Source organism: Sminthopsis crassicaudata, chromosome 2, assembly GCF_048593235.1.
Source record: "Sminthopsis crassicaudata isolate SCR6 chromosome 2, ASM4859323v1, whole genome shotgun sequence".
NCBI classification, from domain to species: Eukaryota; Metazoa; Chordata; class Mammalia; order Dasyuromorphia; family Dasyuridae; genus Sminthopsis; species Sminthopsis crassicaudata.
In genome coordinates this window covers 342,447,789-342,466,650 of record NC_133618.1, presented here as the reverse complement: position 1 = coordinate 342,466,650, position 18,862 = coordinate 342,447,789, and the positions used below count along the sequence as shown (strand labels likewise).

Sequence of the window (18,862 nt, the reverse complement as noted above, 5' to 3'; positions counted from 1 at the left end):
TGACACTGTCAATTACCCTCTTCTCATGGTTATCTTTCTCTCAGTTTGGGGGCACTATTTTTTCCTTGTTTTCCTCCTACCTTTCTAACCCACTCTTCAGTCTGTTTTGCTGGATCTTTATCCAAGCCATGACTTGGGCCCTCAGGGCCCTCTTCTCTCTATATACTATTTCACTTGGTGATTTCATCAATTTTCATAAATGCATAGCAGGTGATTAATAAATGCTTACTGAGTGTCCATGCATATCCTGTTTGGCACATACCAAGGACTTAATATTTAAGCAGATTGTGACAATTGCTGCGTTTTTTTGCTTTTGGTTTTTCTTAAACAAAGCCTTACTCTTATGAAGCTTATCCCTAATGTTGAAAACTGAATTTTGAGAAACCAAAACTAAAACGCTACTAAGTAACATATCTTCTATAAAAATAATTCCGGCTCCTAGGTTTAGGATATCATAAGGAGCCACGCATATAAATTACCAGATTGCTAAACAATCATTTGCAACAGAGGAGCAACTTCATCATTGATCCAGGGATGATCTACCGAACAAGATCACTGCCTATAAAGTATAATCTGGGTCTACGATGTTTAGCCTCGGTGACCCCACCTTCTGGTAATATACCAGAATTAATAAATGAGCTTAGAGCTACCCCTCCAGATATTAATGTGTTGCAGAAGCTTTTCAACGCTCCTCCCACAGGTGGGGAGGAAGAAAAAAAGGAATGAAATTCTGTTTCATCAAATCTACATTCTCTATTTAGAGGAAAAACCCTTCTCTCCGCTTCCCCTCATTACTCAGAGCAGAAAAGATTTTTTTAGACTTTCCGCTAGGGCTTTACAAATTCGGATAGTGCTCATACCCGCGTCACCACAACCCTATCCCCTCTTGCCTACAGCTGTGAAGACCCTGGTCCTAGTTCAAGTGATGGGATAGAGTTCCAGCAGTTCTTACCTGGGGACGCAGCTGGGACTAGAGCCATCGATCTCCCAGGTGGCGAACAGGTTCATGGGTACAGGCGTGTTTAGGGCGCCGGGCCCCGTGGGGAAGCTGAGCCTGCCCTTCTCCGCCATGGTGCAAGCCGGCCAGATTCTGTGGGCCAAGCCCTGTCCCAGCAGCAGCCTATCCTTGGAGCCTGGGGAATAACGGGGGAGGGGATGGGGAAAGGGGGAAGAAGTTGGGGGGAGGGACAGACGTCCAGCTGGCGAAGACCTAGTTCGGTGTGGCCTGGGTGGGGGTTTAGGAGGAGGACAGCAATCCCAAGGCTGCGGCCGGGCCCTAAGGGACCCAGGCTGGGAATTGTGATCCGAAGCAAAGGAGAAGGGGACAAGGGAAGAGGAGGGGTTTACATGGCTGTAGCTGGCCGCGGGTTAGCGAAGGGACTTCGAGGAAGGGGAGAAGCACTTGGACCCACACAGCTGATGCGAAAAGGTAGTAGCCGCTGGGCGCGCGCCGGCCCCCTCAGTAACAACGGGGACAGAACAGCAAAAAATACTAACCAGCGGTCTGGACTTCGAGCCCCGCCCCACCAGCTACTCTAGAGCCGTAATTTGGACCTACCGCAGGCGCCTGCGCACTGAGATTTGCCTGAGAAAAAAAAAAAAAAAAACAACTACCAACTAAAGTGTAAGCAACCAACTCCAAGCTCCTCAGTTGCTTGGTAGCCGCCCCGGCGTCGACCGATTGGCCGAGCTGAGTTTGAGCTCGCGGGTCAATGAACCAATCAAGATCCAAATTGATCACTCACCGGAAATGAGGTAAAGGACTCGTCTTCTCACTCTCTCTCCCGGTTCCCTTCTAGCCCCATTCTCATCAATGTCCAATAATTCCTCCTTTTCTTTCTGTGCTCCACCCATCACCGTCCTTACCCTACCATGCTCCTGCCCCCACTATTGGCAGCCCCTTCTAAGATACTTGTTTGGTTTGAGGGCTGGCATTGGGTACATTTCGCGGGAAATACTGCACATGATAGAGCTGATATTTTATGATTTACCAAACTAATCTTTTACGTACCTGGAAGAGGGGGAGGGGAAGAGACTCAAACCAACCTCGAAGTTTCCGAAGGTCAGCACTTAAAAAAGCAGAGAAGGAAAAACTTTTCTTTTGCTAACTAGGTTAGGCCACCCCCACCCCAGGGAGCTGCCGGATTCATTGAACTGCTGCTTCATATCAGGTGATGAAAGGTCAACACTAAATGCTGTTCCAAACAATTAGAGATGTTTTCCCTAAATGATAAATGGCCCTGATGTTATATAACTTATTAGTATAAGCTAGTATAGGGGAGACAACAATGATTTTGAGGTCCCCCGACCTTAGGGGACTTCTGTTCTAAAATGATTCTAAACCTTCTGGCTTTGGAGTCTGCCTTAGAGAATTCCCTCATCCAATCGAAGATTAACAATGTTTGATAACTGTCAAACAGCTTCTGGCCTCAAGATAGTCCCAGTGAAACAGGTTGTGGTCCCTTTAAGAAACTGTATTTCCTATTGATCTGTGATTCCTTTCAGATTCCCAGCCCCTCCTGGCTGAGGCATATCAGTCTAGGAAGCCAGGGCCTTTGATTCACAAATCCTGGTCAAAAGCACCCCTTTGAATTCCAATAGGAGATCCGGGCTTCTCCCTGCCCCCACCGGATCTGAGCCATATTGGGATCTCCCAGTCCCCACAGGTTCTGATCTGCTCCAGTTGTCCCAGCCCCCATTCTGACTTGTGGGGTTTCCCAACTCCCACCAAGACAAGCAATATAATGAGCTTCCATCAACTAAGGTCTTTACAGATGGTCCTCCTTGGCTTACTCAGCTACCAGGACTTTCTGCTCACTGAGATCAGCATTCTCAGTGAAAAACTCCATTTTCCATAGATCTGCCTGTTGGAATAATATTCTTTTCCAGTGTTATCCTCTCATTATCCTCACCTATTTTCCAAACCAGACTTTAACCTTATTTCCAATTTCTATAATAAACTTCTTTTATTAATCTAAGTTTTGGGGTCTCTAAATTCCTTTACAGAGAACCTCTGTGCCGCCAGAAGGGAGTCACCAAAACTCTCTACCCTTGTTCGGGAATCCCAAGAGGTTGCAGGGGAGCCAAATCTCTCCATTATGGACCAAACTCCTGAGACAATAGTGATAATGTTGGTCAGTGAGAACCAAATTGCAGAGACCACTCCTTTGTCCTAACTCTGGGCCATAAAATTATCATATCTATAACATGAAGAACTAGGTAACTGTCTCCGTGCTCTGGTTTCTTTGATAAATTCTCTTGAAATTTAGTCTGCTTGTAATGGCATTACAATTACAATAAACTTTGCCCTATGACCAGGAAATGGGTTCAAGCCTGCAAATTCTTTTGAGATACCTCATGACACTAGTCTGTGACCCCAAACTTTTGGGGTCCCTTTCCCAACCTCAGCCCAAGAATATGAGCAAGCTGTTTTCAAGAGGAGAAATGTCAATGATTACTAGAGCAAACTTTTTGTCGCTGACCTTTGTGTTCTGATAAATTTATTGAGAACCCTAGAAGATTTTTATATGTGGCATATATTTTTATAAGTTTATATTTATATTTATAAGTTTAGTTAATTCTAATAGCTTTCCTCTGATAATTATTTCCTATTTATCCTGTATACACTTTGTTTTTATATGTTTGTTTTTGTTGTCTCTATCATTAGATTGTAAATTTCTTGAAGGCTAGGAATATCTACTCTATTATCACTTTATATATTCCCAGCACTTAGTAAATAATACATTTTGCCAAATGTTTATTGATTATTAATAAATTTAAAAATAATAAATCCATTAAATTTTAACATAAATAACATCTTCATGAAAAATAACTATCAAAACAGAAAACAGTTTCATTGTTTTATATTTTTGCAAATCTCTTGAATGTCTGGGTCAATATTGGGGAGATAGTTGAATCCTCAATATATTTCTGCATTCAAGACTTTTTGAAGTAAAGAATATTTAACCTCACATGTATAGGGAATTGTAAAAGGGAAGAATAATTTTCAGATAAATTTGTGGTGAAGCCACTTTCCAGCCACTATAGTTTCACAGAGCCTGCCTTCCTTATGACCAAGAATCTATCACAATTCACTCCCTTTCCAGCCATAATCAATTTCCTGACTTCCTGGGACAAATCCTGAAACTGTACTCCCTGTGAACATAGATAACCTACCTGAACTCATTTCTCAAGGACTAATATTCTTTCTACCCCATCTTAGTAATTTTGAATCCTCCCTTGCATTGTTCCATCCCCCACTGACCAGTCTCTTATTTCTATTCCCTTCAAAGCAGCATTCTATCCTCTCAATCTCTTGTTGTTCTACTGCATTTTCTGGACATAGATAACAAAGCAGCTTTTATTTTAAACTTTTCTTTTTTTTGTTCCAACTATTTGCAATTACTGAGTTCTGGTCCTCTTAAAATGATAGAGCTGCCCTGGCTACATTCCTAGCAATGAGCTGCACTTCCACTTCCACTTCTTACTTACTAGTTGTGATGGGGGAATTAGATTACTCCTTTCTCAATAAAGTAAGACAAGGACTTTTGTAGAGTGCTCATTATATCACAGGATATGTAAATTTTGAGGTTACCTAAAATTTTGAGTTTGCTAACATAGGGAGGATGGACAATTTTGTTTCTATATATTTGTTTTTGTTGTCTCCATCATTAGGTTGTGAACTTCTTGAAGACTGAAAATATCTACTCTATTATCTCTTCATATGTTCCCTTGGTGGAACTGTTCCTGTGGTTACCCAGAATGCATTCAGAAAAGAGTGGGGTGGGGGATTGAAATGGGAGGCTGGCTGGGCAAGTATTAAATGTATGATAATGATATTGTAATTAGTGTAGGTTCACCCATGGACAGCAAAGCAAAGAAAGTGAGCAAGTATCACATTGAAGAAAGTCCTTTCCGTGCTTTGCAGCCCAATATCCTGTTCTATTTGCTTGATTTTTGTATTTTGTTGAAACCAGATGGTATGATCACAGGGTATGCTGACCTTCTTGTTGCTATAGTTAGGGATTTCTGAGGGATTTGGACTGGGGGCAACAGTTAGAATCCCATTATCCCATACCTACCCTCTTTATATTACCAATTGGGCCTCCCATGATCCAGCCTTGGATGACTCCCACCATTTGCCACCTTAACTTCCACATATTTGCTGCTTAATTAAAAGAGAAAAAATAACACAACAATTCTTACTGGATCTACTACAGATTTCTGTTATGCTGCCAAGCAATCCTACTCTACCTCTATCAACAATTTTCTATTCTATTCTTCCTAGTAGAATATAGAAATCTTATCATATCTCCCATGGTTCCCTCTCCTTCTACTCTCTTAGCTGAGAACCTTGCCTCATATTTTACAGGAAAAATTTAGGTCATGTACTTGGAGCTTGCTGTTCTTTACTCTCCCTCTTAACTCAATTTCCTGCCTATCTTTTCTGCTTTATCCTTGTTTCACATAAAGAGTTGACTTTACTTCTTACCAAGGCTAACCTCCATCCTATCTCCTCAGATTGTCAACTCTTATTATTTCTACTTTTATCATTTATTTCCAAACTCTATTAGTTCCTATCTTCCTGTTCCATGTCTCCCCAATCCTCAAAAAACCCTCACTTGACTCTTTCATTCCTACTATCATCTTATAACTTTTCTGCCTATTTTAGCTAAATTCCTTGAAAAAGCCATCCACAATAATACTTCTGCTTTCTCTCTTCTTAGTATTTTGCATCCAACTTTCATCCTCATCATTCTACTGACACTACTCTCTCTAGTTAGCAAAAATATCATAATGAACAAATTCATTGATCTTTTCTCAGTCCTTATTCTCCTCAATCTCTCTGCATTGTAGAAAAATTATGATTTTCATATTTACCAAGATGATATATGTAATAAGTATACTAATAATTTAGATCTGTCAGAGCCTTTTCTGATTTGGGAGTTGCATTATTTTCTGTTGCATTGCATTTTCTGACTTGCAACTCAAAATGATTAATCAATTCTTGATAATGTTCCCTTATGTATGTTAAGAGAAGTAATCAAAGGTTGTAGGACCCATTCTTCTTAAACAACCTTAACCTTTTCCCCAACTAAGATTTGAAACAATCACTTATGAACTGTTCCCAATGAGAATACTCATATTCATGGGCTTGTCATGGGAAACCACTAAGGCTCTGAAAATGACTGTAATGTAATTCACCTTCCCTCTTCCTTTCCATTTATGATTTGTGTGTAAAATGTCTACTTTTCCTGGAACAAGAAGAGGTCTCCTGCCCAGGAGCTCTTCCAGTTTGCAAACTTTATTCCTCAATCTGAAAATGATTGATTAAACTGTGACTTGATCTCTAAAACTGTCTCTAGGCCTGCTTTTTGTGGCTCTAGTAGTCAGTTTAGAGACCAAGACAGTAAAATTCTTTTAATAGTTCCTTTCATATTGTTGATCACCCTCTTGATACTTTCTTCTCTATATGTTTTCAAGAAAGCATTTTCTTTTTGTTTTCCTCTCATTCATCAGGCTGTTCTTTCTTAGTCTCTTTTGCTAAATCCCCTCTAAGAACTAAATAAAACTAATTAAAAATAGCAAAGAAATTGATGAATAGCATTTTAGAAAAATTAGATATGATAGAACTTTGGAGAAAATTGAATGGAAATAGAAAGGAATGTACCTTTCCTCAGTTATAGATACAAAAACTGACCTTGTATTAGGACATAAAAACCTAACAACTAAAAATAGAAAAACAAATATTAAATGTACCCTTGTCAGACCAAAATGCAATAAAAATTACAATCAATAATGGGCCTTGGAATTATAGATTAAAACTTAATTGGAAACTAAATAATCTTATCTTAAAAATAATTGGATCAAAGAACAAATCTTTGAAACAATTTCATTAAAGATAACTGCAATAATAAAACAACATTTTGTAGGATACAGCCAGTACATTATTTAGGGGAAATTTTATATGTCTATATAACTAAAAAAAAATAAATTAAAAACCATCAACTATAAAGAATACATCTGAAATCCCAATTAAATACTAAAATAGGAAAAAAATCATTGAAAAATCATAAGTAAAAGTTGGTTTTGTGGGAAAACCCAATAATTTTGTTTAATTTAATTTAATAAAATTTTTTTTTGAGGCAGCTGGGGTTAAGTGACTTGCCCAGGGTCACACAGCTAGGAAGTGTTAAGTGTCGAAGACCAGATTGAACTCAGGTCCTCCTGACTTCAGGGCTGGTGCTCTTTAATTTTATTTAAAAAATAACAAAATCACTAGTATCAAAAATGAACAGGGTGAATACACTATTAATGAAGATGAAATTAAGGAAATTATTAGGAGTTATTTTGTCCAATTACATGAAAGTTAAATTGATAATCTAAGTAAAATAGATAACTTTTGCAAAAACATAAATTGCCCTTAATAACAGAAAAGGAAGTAAAATATTTAAATGATTTCATGCTAGAAAGAGAAATTAAACTAACCAACAATGAGCTCCCTAAGAAAAACATCCCCAGGAACAGATGGATTCATAAGTACTTTCTACCAAACATTTAAAATACAATTAATTAACACGATAAAAACTTTTTCAAAAGTTAAATACTTCTAATTTATTCTCATATACAAATATGGTTTTGATATGTAAAGAAAGCAAAATCAGAAAGAAACCTTCAGGCCAGTTTCCCTAATGAATATTGATGCAAAAATTTTAGATAAAATAAAAGATTGTATACTTTGATCAAGTCAGATTTATACCAGGAATGCATACCTGATTAAAAAATCATATCATTTCAATAGTTGCTGGAAAAACCTTTTGATAAAAATGCAATACCTATTCCTATTTAAAACACTAGAAAGCATAGGAACAAGTAAGGTTTTCTTAAAATGGTAAGCAAGTAATCAAGAGCAAATAATGGGGTAAACTAGAAACCTTCCCAAGAATACTGGGGAGAAGCCAAGATGCCTACTTTTGCCGCTATTGTTCAGGACTGTACTAGAAATGCTACCTATAGCAAAGACAAGAAAAAGAAATTGAAGGAACAATTGGCATTGAAAATACAAATTTTTCCTCTTTGTAGGGGATGTGATGGAATACTAGAGAGACTCCTAGAGAATTGAATTAAACTAATTGAAATAGTTAATAAATTAACTTGCCATAAAATCATCAGCATCTCTAGTTGTTATCAAGTGACAAGCAAGAAGAAAAATAAAAATTCTATTTAAAATAACTGCAGACAGTATAAAATATTTGGGAATCTACCTGATAAAATAAACCCAGCAGTTTCAGTTTTCAAACTATATTATAAAGTAGTAAATATCAAACAGTTTGATGTTGGCTAAGAATTAGAGTGGTAGTGGGAAAACATGGGTACACAATATGCAGTAAATATAGTAAATGACCATACTAATCTAGTGGTTAATAAACCAAAGATCCAAACTTTAGGGGCAAGAGCTCACTTTGACAAAAATTTAGGGGAAACTTGGAAAACAGTTTGTTGGAAACAACCCCCCCACCAAATTTTTTTCTTTTAAATTTTTAAATTAATATTTTCTGTTTTTTACATTATTATGGTTATTCCCATTATCCTTTCCCCTTCCCTCCCTGAGTCATCTCATATTTTCTTTCTTTTTTTTAATTAATTTTATAATTATAACATTTTTTGACAGTACATATGCATGGGTAATTTTTTTTTTACAACATTATCCCTTGCACTCACTTCTGTTATGAATTTTCTCCTCCTTCCCTCCACTCCCTCCCCCTATATAGCAGGCAGTCCCATACATGTTAAATATGTTATAGTATATCCTAGATACAATATATGTGTGCAGAACCGAATTTTTTGATGCACAGGAAGAATTGGATTCAGAAGGTAAAAATAACCTGGGAAGAAAAACAAAAATGCAAACAGTTTACACTCATTTTCCAGTGTTCCTTCTCTGGGTGTAGCTGATTCTGTCCATCACTGATCAATTGGAATTGGATTAGCTCTTCTCTATGTTGAAGATATCCACTTCCATCAGAATACATCCTCATACAATATTGTTGTTGAAGTATATAATAATGATCTCCTGGTTCTGCTCATTTCACTCAGCATCAGTTTATGCAAGTCTCTCCAAGCCTCTCTGTATTCATCCTACTGGTCATTTCTTACAGAACAATAATATTCCATAACATTCATATACCAAAATTTCCCCAACCATTCTCCAATTGATAGGCAATCCATTCATTTTCCAGTTTCTAGACACTACAAAAAGGGCTGCCTCAAACATTTTGGCACATAGAGGTCCCTCTCCCTTCTTTAGTATTTCTTTGGGATATAAGCCCAGGAGTAGCACTGCTGGATCAAAGGGCATGCAGTTTGATAACTTTTGGGGCATAATTCCAGATTGTTCTCCAGAATGGTTGGATTCTTTCACAACTCCACCAGCAATGCATCAGTGTCCCAATTTTCCCACATCCCCTCCAATATTCATCATTATTTTTTCCTGTCATCTTAGCCAATCTGACAGGTGTATAGTGGTATCTCAGAGTTGTCTTAATTTGCATTTCTCTGATCAATAGTGATTTGGAACACTCATAAGAGTGGAAATAGTTTCAATTTCATCATCTGAAAATTGTCTGTTCATATCCTTTGACCAGTTATCAATTGGAGAATGATTTGATTTCTTACAACTTAGAGTCAGTTCTCTATATATTTTGGAAATGAGGCCTTTATCAGAACCTTTAACTGTAAAGATGTTTTCCCAGCTTGTTACTTCCCTTCTAATCTTGTTTGATTTAGTTTTGTTTGTACAAAAGCTTTTTAATTTGATGTAATCAAAATGTTCTATTTTGTGATTAGTAATGATCTCTAGTTCTCCTTTGGTCACAAATTCCTTCCTCCTCCACAAGTCTGAGAGGTAAACTATCCTATGTTCCTCTAATTTATTTATGATCTCGTTCAGAGTCAAGATTTCATTCCCACATCTACCTTTGTGCTGGTTGGAGGCTTTGGATTCAGAGGGAGCTAGACACTGAAGCTGACTGGAGACATTCTGACAGGAAAAGATTCAAGACTTTGAAGGACACAATATAGGATCTGGACTTTAACTCCTGGCTGCATTTTGGTATTACTGAACTGAAACTAAAACTAAAGCTGACTCCAGAAGCTCTCCAAGAGATCTGTCCCCAGAGAACGATCTTAATTTAGAGACAACAGATCATTATATTGTCTCTAAATTGTAATCATTCTCTTGGGGGCAGATTTTCTTGGGGACCTTTTGGAGGCAGCCTTGGCTTTCCTTCCTGTCAGAATGTCTCCAGCCCGCTTCAGTAGATGTGGGAATAAATCAGACTCTGCCTCTGAGAGTGTGGGATTGTGGGTTTCCCAGAATTCAATCCTAGATGTGAATCTCCCAGTAGTCCATGAGCAGGCTTTTCCTTTAGACTTGTGAATCTGCTGGACTTGTGAATCCACTGAATCCTGGCTCTGAATCTCCTCGAGCTTTCCTGAAAGTCTACCCTTGACTCACTCCAGACTCCTTCCAGACTGACTCCCCCACTCAATGTGGGCTCCTTATATCCTCCCAGAGAATGGGCTTGGGGGTACTCCATGGGCTTGTGGGAACTCCTTAAGGAACCAATGAGTGAACTCATCTAAAGGTGTAAACTCCTTTAAAGGTTTGAACTCCTTTAAAGGTGTGAACTCTGAATTAGAGAATTGTTAAGTACCAATTTAGCACCTTGTAAGGATCCTAACAAAAACCTGTATGTAGAGCATGCCCTGAAATGCATGCAAACTAGATAAGAATCATTTTAAAGATGTTCCAATCGTTTAAAGGGATACTGAGAGCAGTAGTTTTATGTTGTCTAGAACATGGAAAATAACTGAACTTGCTTTTACTATGAAGAATATATTCTGTTCTATAATTTGGGATTATTGTATTTACACATCTCATCCCAAATCTTTTATTGTTTGCTATTAGGCATCTTAAAGCAAAATCATTTGTGTAATGTTGAACCTAGGGATGAAAAAGCATCAAGTTATCACAAGGACTAACTAGCACACAAATATTAACTAGTGCTTATAACCAAGACAAGTTATGATTCTTCATGATAAATTTCTTACTTTTCCCAATATGAAATTATGGTTAATACTTGTTATCTAAGAATTGTGATCCTTGAGAGTTGAATCCACCCAAAGCTATGATTATTGGAACTTACTATTTGAGATATTATAGGACTGTAACTGGTGTTCCGAGTCTTTCAGCTCTGATCATCAAGGAATGCTATGAAACAAAATGATCCATGATACCAGTAACTCTTAATAGTGTTGACATGCATAACCTGCAGATGAAGTTCTCATGAGAAAGATTGGAAAAACAACTCTTAGTATATTATTCCATTCCTATATCTCTATGTCTGATTCTTCTTTTATGAAAAATTTCTACAATTATGTTAGGTAATCAGTATCACCTAAGTATGCATTGTAGATTTGTTTTATGTTACTATTGGATTATATCTGACTAAATATAGTGAGATGCAGGTATAAGTCTTTTCTAGAATTTTGGTCCTTTCCAAATTCCCAACAACTAAGTGAACAAGTTGCCTGATACTATTAATTATTCATGTATAAAATAAGGTCCTTTAATTTTTCATAATAGTATAAGTATTATTAGGCAAATGATGCAAGGACTTGTAAAACTGATGAGAGAAAGGAAAGGGGGAAGGAACCCTGTTGGTTGGTGCAAAGATTCCATGAGGCACAGTGTCCCCTGTAAATGAATGTACAGGCCCGAAAACCTAGATTGATAAATAAAAGGTTTATTGTAGAAATTTGGAAGTAAAGTTCAGTTAGAAAGATGCCAGGGCCAAAGGTGGCCGCTGGGTGGGCAGGAACCTTTACATGGCTGGAAGAATACCATGTGTTGGGGGAAGGGCTCCTGCAAAGAGAGAGCTCCAGCTTGGCTCTTTTATACCCCAAAGGGGCTGCTTGTAGGCGGTGCCAAGTTCTGGCAGGCTTTTCACTGTTTGTGGGGGCTGAGAAAACCCAAGCCAGCTCAGATCCAATGGAGGCTGGGCCCGCATATTCAGCCATGGGGGTTGGGAAATCAGAAAGGAATCTTAAAGGGACCTCAACCCCTATCAAAACCAAGTTATAATTTTTAAATTTAGTATAAAGTTAATATAATAACTGTCTGAAGAAGAAAAATATGTGGTCCATCTTATAAATGCTTTAAATAGATATCCACTTTTGTTAGTGGTTATTCATTTGAACATGACTATAAGTTGAAAATGTTTTATTATAAATAACCTAGTTGATATGCACTGTTTTGAAATTGATAAGATACAGAAAGAATCTTTTTTTTCTCTTTTTGGCATAACCAATAGGGAAAATTGTTTTTACCTACTACATACATTTGTCAGAAGGATTTTGCTCAGTTCCCCTGCCGCCTCTGGCTGTCTCACACACACACACACACACACACACACACACACACACACACACACACACACACACACACACATACACACAGTGGAATGGATAATGGAAGGGAGAGAAAATAGGTTTGTATAGATTTTAAAATTAAAAACAATGTAAACACTCCATTCTTATGTACTTCTTTAATAATTACGCACTCCTATTAATCTTTTTATATTTCTTGTGACACCTATGTTTGTTTGTTTTTTTTAATATCTTTACTCACTTCTGGTATTTTCATTATGAATTCTGGGAACTACTCTATTTCATTAAATATCAATTTTATTCTATAGGTGGAGATTGGATTTTGCTAATAATATATATATTTTGGCTGGATGCTTAAGCTTTTTCTCTTTTGGAGTATCAAATTCCAATATCTTTTCTCTCCCATTGTGGTGACTGCTAAGTCTGGTGTAATATAGTATAAACTGACTGTTACTCCTTAGAACTTGAATCTTTTTCTTCCTGGATATTTGCAGTATATATATTTTTGATCTAGGAAATTTGGATTTGGCTATGATATTTATAGGAATTTTCATTTCATACAAGAGTCAATAAACAGATTATTTCTAATTTCACTTTGCCCTGTGATTCTAATAGAGAGATCTTGGAAGGTTTCTTATATGATTTCTTGAAATATTTTATCTAGGTTCCTTTGGAGGAGGGAGGGGAGTAGCTATATGTCAAGTTTTTCAATAGTCCAATAATCTTATATGATGTCTCCTTGATGTATTTTACAAGTCATTTAAAAATTTGATATATATTGCATCTTCTTCTGTTTTTTTCCCCAGTCTTTTGTTTTAATATTTATTACTGTCTCACAAGATCATTAACTTTGGTTTGAACCATTCTGTTTTTCAAACAGTCTGTTATTTGGGTTTGATTTTGTACCACATGCTAAACTATTAGTTCATCTTCCCAAGTCATTCTTCAGTAACTATCATTTCTTTTCCTTCAGTGCTCTTGATGTAATAGGATTCTATATCCCCCTGATCTTTTGGAGGGGTAGACCTGGGGTTGGAAAAACCCTGAATCTCAACCTCTCCCAGTCTCTGGGAGCATCCCCACACTCCTACCTAGTTCTCACTGGGAAACTCCCACCTCCAATTAATCTGGGAATGATTTTGGTTAGGGAAACAATCAACACCCTTATTGATTTGAAAATTAGCTCCCCATTCATTCCCTAGCCCCAAGCTATATAAGACTAAATAAAATTAAGACTCTGTATCACAACCTTTCCTAATTTTTTAACCAGGAACTAGCCCACTAAAACTTCTCAGTGAATGATGCATTGTTAGTAGAGTTGTGAAAGAATCCAGCCATTCTGGAGAGCAATTTGTAACTATGCCCAAAAAGTTATCAAACTGTGCATACCCTTTGATCCAGCAGTGCTACTACTGGGCTTATATCCCAAAGAAATACTAAAGAGGGGAAAGGGGCCTGTGTGTGCCAAAATGTTTGTAGCAGCTCTTTTCATAGTGGATAGAAACTGGAAGATGAATGGATGTCCATCAATTGGAGAATTGGTTGGGTAAATTAATGGTATATGAAGGCTATGGAATATTATTGCTCTGTAAGAAATGACCAGCAGGATGAATACAGAGAGGCTTGGAGAGACTTACATGAACTGATGCTGAGTGAAATGAACAGAACCAGGAAATCATATACACTTCAACAACTATACTGTATGAAGATTTTTCTGATTGAAGTGGATATCTTCAACATAAAGAAGATCTAATTCAGTTCCAGTTGATCAAAGATGGACAGAAACAGCTACACCCAGAGAAGGAACACTGGGAATTGAGTGTAAAATGTTTGCACTATTGTCTTTCTACCCAGGTTACTTATACCTTTGGAATCCAATTCTTACCGTGCAACAAGAAATTTAGTTTTACACACATATAATGTATCTAGGATATACTGTAACACATTTAACATGTATGGGATTGCCTGTCATTTAGGGGAGGGAGTAAAGAGAGGGAGAGGAAAATTTGGAAAAGTGAATACAAAGGATAATGTTGTAAAAAAAAAAAAATTGCCCATGCATATGTACTGTCAAAAAAAATTATAATTATAAAATTTAAAAAAAAAAGACTTCTCAGCGAAAATAAACTCATATTTGGCCAAATCTTGCTATGGAGATTGGGACTGCGAATTCTTCTGTAAAACCTGTGACACTGGCCTGGGAACCTCCATCACCCCTCACCCCTCAACACTCTCATTTCATTTATACAATAATTTTAACACTTTTAAACATTCTTTTTTTTATTCTTCTAGGAATCCTGGTTGAATTCAGCCCAGACTGGGTTTTTTTGGGGGAGTCATTTTATTGTTTGGGGGTTTGTTTGGAACACACACACATATACACACACATACGTATACATGTATGTATATATTTAATTCATTTTTCTAACCTTTTCTGAAATTAGGACACTGTGTTATAGCCAGGCTCTGAAAACTTCTAGAAAGAATTCTTGGGCCTTATTTGATTACAATTTGTATTCTCCGAGTCTGGCTACTACTTTGTCTTGATATTGAGTGTTGTGTTCCTTCAAGATCTCAGGGAGAGGTCAGGCAGGAGGCAAGACAATTTTCAACAGTTTAAAGCTACCAAAACTATTTGATAGAAAATGAAGAGTTCATTTCCATTTCCTGAGGTGCAAATGATGAGGCTAGTGGTTTTGAGAATGGGGTGGGGAATCCCCTCTGGTCAGTGCAGGTCCAATGTGAAAGAATTTGAAAACCTGAAAAGTCTGTATGGCAAAAGGAGTTTTTATTGGCACTGAGAAGCCAGCTTTTATAGGAAGACAGACTTCTTAGTGGCAAGATCCTGTCAGGGAAATAATAAAGATTAACCCTGAGAAGAGAATATCTTCATAGTGGGCAAGAGTCCTGGCACGCAGCCTTGCCAAGAAGAGAGCTTCTTTGGCAAGCAAATTCCTGTTTCAGACTTCTGCAAAGATTTGGAATTCAGAGTTGTCTTTTATTATCAGTCTAAAGCTTGGTCTTCCATTCAAAATAGAGTGAGATTGCTTCAATGTTGTCAATGCCCAGGGCTTAGATCTCTAATAGAAAAGAGATTACTTATCTTAGGAGTTGAGCTAGTGTGAGTGGTCCCAGGCTAATCTCCAACTGAATGAGACCACTTAACTTCCCTGAAGGGTGGGGCTTCTTTCAAAGGAGAGTTTGGACACCCCCATCACATTTGTGTCTTACTTTTGAACATTGTTGACCTTGGGGCACCTTAACTATAGACTTACCCCAGCAGAGCATTAATTTGACCTTCATATTTGAAGAAGACAGTGACATCACAAGGTAATGACTTATGTGTGAATTGAATCCAAGTGACTGCACAAAGTTGTCAGCCTCACTCTCTCCTTCAGAGTCATCAGACTCTAGTGGGAAGATAGAAGTTATGATGAAGGGCAATGGCCTAAGATGCCATGGATAACCTTGGCATTTTTGATATCTTACCAAGTTGTAAGCACTCCATAGTGCCTGCTTCCATCATCTTCATGGCCATTGGAGTAAATTGTTTTCATCTGTCAATTCTTCTGAAGGAAATTTTTACGTGCTTGAAGTAGACAATCCTCCTAATTTATCAATGGGTTTGAGGCCTGTCAATTACTTTCAACCTGCTTTAGGTAATCTACCAAGATTATGGAGTACAGTTGTTATGTACACTACAGTTTCTTGGAACAGTACATGAGGCCTGAGTGCCAGGTAACACCAAAGGTGAATAAGCAGCCTTAAAAAGACCTCAACAAGCCCCAGGAATAAGAATCCTTCTTGAACACACCATATCATAGACTCAGCCACTTATTGTGGTTTGTCCTTTATCCTCAAAGAAAGCATCAGGAAGGTGCTGCCATGACATGGAAGTGAATTGAATTTAGTGAGGGAGAGCTATGCAAAGTCACCTGCCTCATTTTCCCCTCCAGAGCCTTCTAGTTCTAATGGCCAAATATAGATCAGGATGGCTGAAGATATGCTTGGATGCAATGGGAAACTTTGGCTTTTTTAAAGTCAAGGTTTTCAATAGGTCTTAGTTTTCAATAAGGCCATGCCATTTGGTGATTAAGGCTAGGAAGCAAGTGAGGCAAAAAAAAAAAAAAAAAAAAAAAAAAAAAAAAAAAAAAAAAAAGCCTCTTTCTCCCAGTCAAAAAAAAAAAAAAATAATAATAATAATCTGAAGAGGAAGACCCTCAGGATTTCTGGCCAAAACAGAAATGATTGCTATTTACATTCACTCTGAGTCAATCAGGATCCAAATAATGACCAATTGAGGCTTGGCCTGAGACCTGTTGATGGAACTGCAGCTTTTTCTATTCTGCAGTTTCAGCTGGGTGCAGGAATGGATCTAAAATCCACTCTAGAGTCAGTCACATGGCTGCTATTTGTTTCTATTCCTGCTTCTTAGGCATACTCAGGCTCATACCATGACTGCTCTACCATGTTGGTCTACCATACTTAGAAATAGAGACCTTCCTCAATCTTTATTGAATCTTCAACCAAACTCTTAGATGTGATTCATTATTAGATGTGACTGGATGTGGCAGTCAGTTCTAGTTCTTTCCTTGGAAGGAATTTTCTAGTTTATTTGTTCAGCATCACATCCTCCTTGCTCTGGAATATCCAATCATCCATGCAATATCCTCACACTGAAATATTCCTCTATCATGATAATCTGCCCTCCCTTTTTGCTCTCTTGCTCTACTTCTCCTATTACTAAGTTTCTCATGAAGCCTTCATTTTGTGGAGGGGCTGAAGCTTGGCCACACTTCACTCTCCTTCCAGCCATTAAGATCACTCTTACATTTTTTATGGTCCTCTCTGTGTGGAGTAAGGTATGGTGAAGAACTTACAGATTAAGCACATATTGATCAGAGACTGCTAGCTAACGTAAAATTGGGCCTATAGGCCCCAGCCACATGAAGACCTAGGCTGCATTCCTTTGCCCAAATAGGGATTAATCTATACATGGCCGAAGAAGCTATAAATCACATTGCCAGCTGCATTCCACTGACCAAATATGACCAATCACAACCTATGGAGGGTGGGATTTTGGAGGTTCTTTGTCTGAAATGTATAAAAGTCATGAGCATCTTCAAGGGAGTGGCTCTCTCCTGCTGTGAATCTGGCTCACAGACCAGGATGGGGTCCGATTCTGGAGATTCTAATAAATAATTCTGCTTTTCTATGAGTGATCTCTGAGTAGTCATTTTTGGATAGGATTTTCTATCCCTCACAGTTTGGGGGCTCGGTCTGGGATGAGTCTTTGGGGGAGATGGCTGCACATCCCGAACGGGGATAGGCGCGCCCACAGATAGTTTTTTTTCCGTGTTCTCTGGCTCTGAGTGGGTAGCCTCCCTCCCTCTCTGACAAAAGACCCGAGGCAGAGATACTCAGTGAAAAGCAGAATTGAAGATTAAAAGGAGAATTAGAGTCCTGACGAGCCGGTGGTGATCTAAGCAAACACGTGTTTCTCCAGGTGAGCTTAGAAATTTGGGGGTCTATTGGCTGGGTCAAGGGAGACCCGAGGGATTAGCCCTCCTAAAAATTGCTTTGTTCGGACTGCTTCTCTGACCTCAAGGGAAGGATTTCCTAAGATGATTCTCTCTGGAGTGACCATGTAGTAAGACAATTGGTCTTCGCTGACAATTTGGTTTGAGACCAAGTTGGAAAAATGGGATAGAAGCAGTCAAAAGAATTTGTCAGGATGGTAGCTAGGTATAAAAAGAAATATAAAAGGTGAAAATAAGAGCTCTACTTGTGTCTGTGTATGTATGTTTGTCTGCTTTGTATTGTTTCTGTCCCGTGTTAAAAGTTAGCAAGTTGGTAAGAGATAAGAGTGCAGCCTCTGTGTTGCAGGCTTAGAAAACTATCAGGCTGAATTGCTGGGAGTTGGGATTCAGTCAGAGTAGTAATTCTTTCAGAGTGGCTCAGAATGTATTGGTCTTAAATCATGCAATATCCAGGCATTCTCTGGGAAGGCAGAGAGATGCACTAAATGGGTTTGGAAGTTTAGAGAAACTCCGTTTGGATTCTGGGAGGGAAGAATGTTCAAGGTGAAACATTCTCTCCCGGGGCAGGGGTCCTGGGAAAAGCCCCTAGTCTGTTTTGCTGATTTAAAAGCCCTGTTAAGTTGTAAGAACAATGTTAAGAAATTTGGGAACAGGTTATTTTAATGTTATTTAGTATAAAATTTGCTTGTGATTTTAAACTTTTTAACCTGATGCACTAATTTGTAAGTAAAGGGAACTTGGCTATTTTAAAACTGATGGGAGAGTTTTCCCCTTAAAGCAGTTTTCAGAGCCTGCTAGAGGAAAGAGCTTTATCTGATCGAAAGCTGGCAGAAGAGGTCATAAAAGCTGCCTGAGAGCTGCTAATACTGTCA

The 18,862-nt window shown here is 38.1% G+C and overlaps 1 protein-coding gene across 9 annotated transcripts in view; it reads right to left on the bottom strand.

Annotated features, from left to right (window-relative positions):
- The window catches only part of LOC141556459 (metastasis-associated protein MTA1), a 610,678-nt gene extending 609,030 nt beyond the window's left edge, over positions 1 to 1,648 (bottom strand). For 6 of the 9 annotated variants that reach the window (XM_074290600.1, XM_074290604.1, XM_074290605.1 and 3 more), the window contains exon 1: positions 953 to 1,562. In XM_074290600.1, the coding sequence (XP_074146701.1) occupies positions 953 to 1,071 (119 nt within the window). In that variant the 5' untranslated portion in view covers positions 1,072 to 1,562. Of the gene's footprint in view, positions 1 to 952 lie in introns of all 9 variants that reach the window. The other 3 variants (XM_074290610.1, XM_074290601.1, XM_074290609.1) reach the window with 3 other exon arrangements.
- Positions 1,649 to 18,862: the final 17,214 nt, after the last annotated feature.